The sequence below is a fragment of the Chiloscyllium plagiosum genome, chromosome 4 (assembly GCF_004010195.1).
Source record: "Chiloscyllium plagiosum isolate BGI_BamShark_2017 chromosome 4, ASM401019v2, whole genome shotgun sequence".
NCBI lineage: Eukaryota > Metazoa > Chordata > Chondrichthyes > Orectolobiformes > Hemiscylliidae > Chiloscyllium > Chiloscyllium plagiosum.
The window spans coordinates 5,102,951-5,106,476 of NC_057713.1; the positions used below are offsets into that span (position 1 = coordinate 5,102,951).

The following is a 3,526-nucleotide window of genomic DNA, read 5'->3' on the forward strand; positions in this document are numbered from 1 at the left end:
CCGCCCCCCTCCTCGTCATATTTCAGGATGTTGTCCCTCACGTCATCCTCCGGGTCAATGAGTAACTGCTTGGCTTGCCGTTCCTTGTCACGTCTCTTCATCCAGATGACAAACAGCAAGACTAAGACTGGAAGGAAAATCAGAAAAATAAACTTGAATTGTGATCGCGAACCTCTCTTTCTCCCAGAAGGTTAGGCGTTGTTGGAAATCCCTTCCTCAAACAGCACTGGATGCAGAATCTGTAAAAATCTTTAAAGGCAGAGGGAGATAGATTCATGCAGACCCAAGGGGAGGAAAGATTATTGGAGGATGTGCAGAAAGGTAGAAATGAAGTTAAAAATCAGATCAGTCACTATCTTACTGAATGGGAGAGCAGGCTTGAAGGACCGAACAGCCTACTCCTGTTCCTTGCTTATGTACCTGTGTAACCTCTGGACGCTCCAAAGTGTGGGGTGTGGCTGGATGTGTGTGCACTGATCAGAAACTGAACTGGACTGGACTGGCGGCTATACTAATGCAGTGGCTACAACAGCAAGTCAGTAATTGGAAATCCAGCAGTAAGTGCCACACCTGCTTACTCCCCAAACTCTTCCACAATCAAGCAGTGGATACCGAAACTGTTGTTAATTTTAAATTGGAGACAGATACATTTGTGTTAAACAAAGGTATTAACGGTTATGGGCCAAAGGCAGGTATCTGAAGTTGGGTTACAGCTACAATCTCATTGACTGGTTGGAACACACTGGAGGGGTTGAATGACCTACTCCTGTGTTCCCATGTCCACCATCTACAAAGCACGAGTCAGTGTGAGCTGAGTGGTCAGATGCCTGGATGGGGGCAGCTCCAACAACACTCAAGAAGCTTGACACCATTCAGGACAAAGCAACCCTGTATAATTTTTGTCAGGTATATTAGGGATGGGGCAATGAATGTTGGTTCAGCCAGCGACTCATATGTCCCATGATAGAATTGTGAAAAAAAACTAATTCTGTGTGCAGTGACTGTTGTAATGTGGTCAGCTAATTTGCACAAACAATAATGAGAACAACCAGGTCAGCTATTTTAATGCTGTTGACTCGGGATAAATAGTAGTCAGCACATCAGGATGAATCCCATGCTCTTCATTCTACTGAATGGCTTTCATAAGAACGTTGCTGTGGGTCTGAATCAGACCAGGTAGGGGCAGCAGATTTCCCTCCCTAAAGGACATTAGTGAGCCAGATGGGGTTTTACAATAATAGATAGATGGTCATCATCCCCGAGACCAGCTTTCAATTTTGGCTTTATTAACCGAATTCAGACCCCACCGGCCAACGGTGTAGTGGTACCGTCATTGTCCTACAGTCAGGAATCCCAGGCTAATGTTCTGCAGACATGGTGAAATTCGAATTCAATAACATCGGAAATCAAGAGCTGGCCTCATACTGACCAGGAGTCCATCGCTGATTGTTGGAAAAACCCATTTGGTTCACTAACGTCCTTTAGGGAAGGACATCTGCCATCCTTACTCAGTCTGGCCTACACATGACTCCAGACCTACAACTATATGAACAGCCCTCTGTTGGGCAACAAATGCCAGCAAATAAAAAGTCACCTTTGCACTATCGGAGTTCAGGTCTCAGGAGCAGGGTTTGGCCCTTTGGATTACCACGGACACTATCACTACATCATCAATCCTCCCACCATCATCTTCAGAATAACTGTATTACGTTTACGAAGGTGGAAGATTGGGCTGGTGGAGGGGGCAGGCTTGGTTTTCCCTTGACATAGCAACTAAAAGTGCTCCCTCAGGACAGCAACAATATGGCATGCTGGGATTGCTGCTCTGTTTGTGGAGATGAACACAAACTAAATACTACCTAGCTAGGTGCTGAGGGTGCTATACTATGGACAGCGAGTTGCCTTCTTGAACCGCTGAAGTCCATGTGCTGTAGGTAGACTCACAATGCCATTACAGAGGGAATTCCAGGACTTTGACCCAGTCACACTGAAGGAACGGCATATATTTCCAAGTCAGGATGGTGAGGGGCCTGGAGGGGAACTTGCAGGGGGTGGGGTTCCTATGTACCTGCTGCCCTTGTCCTTCCAGATGGAAGTGGTCGTGGGTTTGGAAGGTGCTGTCTGAGGATCTTTGGTGAATTTCTGCAATGCATCTTATAGAGGGTACACACTGCTGTTACTGAGCGTTGGTGATGGAGGGAATGGATGTTTGTGGACGTAGTGCCAATCAAGCGGGCTGCTTTGTTCTGGGTGGCATCGAGTATTTTGAGTGTTGTTGGAGCTGCCCCCATCCAGACAAGTGAGGACTATTCCATCACCCTCCTGAGTTGTACCTTGTAGATGGTGGACAGGTTTTGGGGAGTTGGGAGGTGAACCACATTTCAACAGCTGGAACAATCGCCCGCTTAAACTCGCATGGGATTGAATGCAAATACTTTATCACTTCAGCATTTCAATTCCCCTGCCACACACACACGGATGGAGGCCTTTCGGCCCATCCTATCTGTGCCTGTCATCAAGCATCGATCTATTCTTGTCCCATTTTCTAGCACTCGGTCCATAGCCTTGCATGCTCTTGGGTTTCAAGCAATAATTTAAATACAGTGCGACCACCCCGTATGCGCGGATTCAGTTTCAGTTACCCATGGCCCAAACATATTACATGGAACATTCCAGAGCCGGGGAGCAGGGGGGCTACTGGGAGGTAAATTTCCCATTCAAATAAAATACTATCAGGGGTTTCGGGTTTCCCATGGTAGGTCTTGGAATGTGCCCCCTGCAGATACGGGGGAATCTGTGTATGAGACAGATGTTGTGAGGATTTCTGCTTCCACCAGGCAGTGAGTTCCACTCTCTGGATGCAGCAAAACCCAACTAGGATCTTCTGGATTGATGACCAGTGGGTGATTCAAGCCTTGATTATTCATGGCCTGACTACATAGGGAATCATAGAGACGTTCAACACGGAAACAAACCCCTCGGTTCAACTCGTCCATGCTGACCAGATGTCCCACCCGAATCTAATTCCATCTGCCAAACCCTTCCTATTCATATAACCATCCAAACGCCTCTTAAATGTTGCAATTGTACCAGCCTCCACCACATCCTCTGGCAGCTCATTCCATACACGTACCACCCTCTGCGTGAAAAAGTTGCCCCTTAGGTCTCTTTTATATCTTTCCCCTCTCTCCCTAAACCTATGGTCTCCTTCCTATCGGAAAGATGTTGTAAAACTTGAAAGGGTTCAGAAAAGATTTACAAGGATGTTGCCAGGGTTGGAGGATCTGAACTACAGGGAGAGGCTGAAGTCTTTTCGCTGGGGTCGGGGAGTCCAGAACTAGAGGGCATAGTTTAGGGTGAAAGGGGAAAGATATAAAAGAGACCTAAGGGGCAACTTTTTCACGCAGAGGGTGGTACGTGTATGGAATGAGCTGCTAGAGGAAGTGGTGGAGGCTGGTACAATTGCAACATTTAAGAGGCATTTGGATGGGTATATGAATAGGAAGGGTTTGGAGGGATATGGGCC

The 3,526-nt window shown here is 47.0% G+C and overlaps 1 protein-coding gene across 1 annotated transcript in view; it reads right to left on the reverse strand.

Annotated features, from left to right (window-relative positions):
* LOC122548761 (cadherin-2-like) overlaps positions 1 to 3,526 on the reverse strand; it is a 213,236-nt gene that overhangs the window by 15,109 nt on the left and 194,601 nt on the right. Inside the window, exon 14 of the mRNA XM_043687528.1 lies at positions 5 to 127. Coding sequence (XP_043543463.1) covers positions 5 to 127 — 123 coding nt within the window. The remainder of the gene's footprint in view (positions 1 to 4; positions 128 to 3,526) is intronic.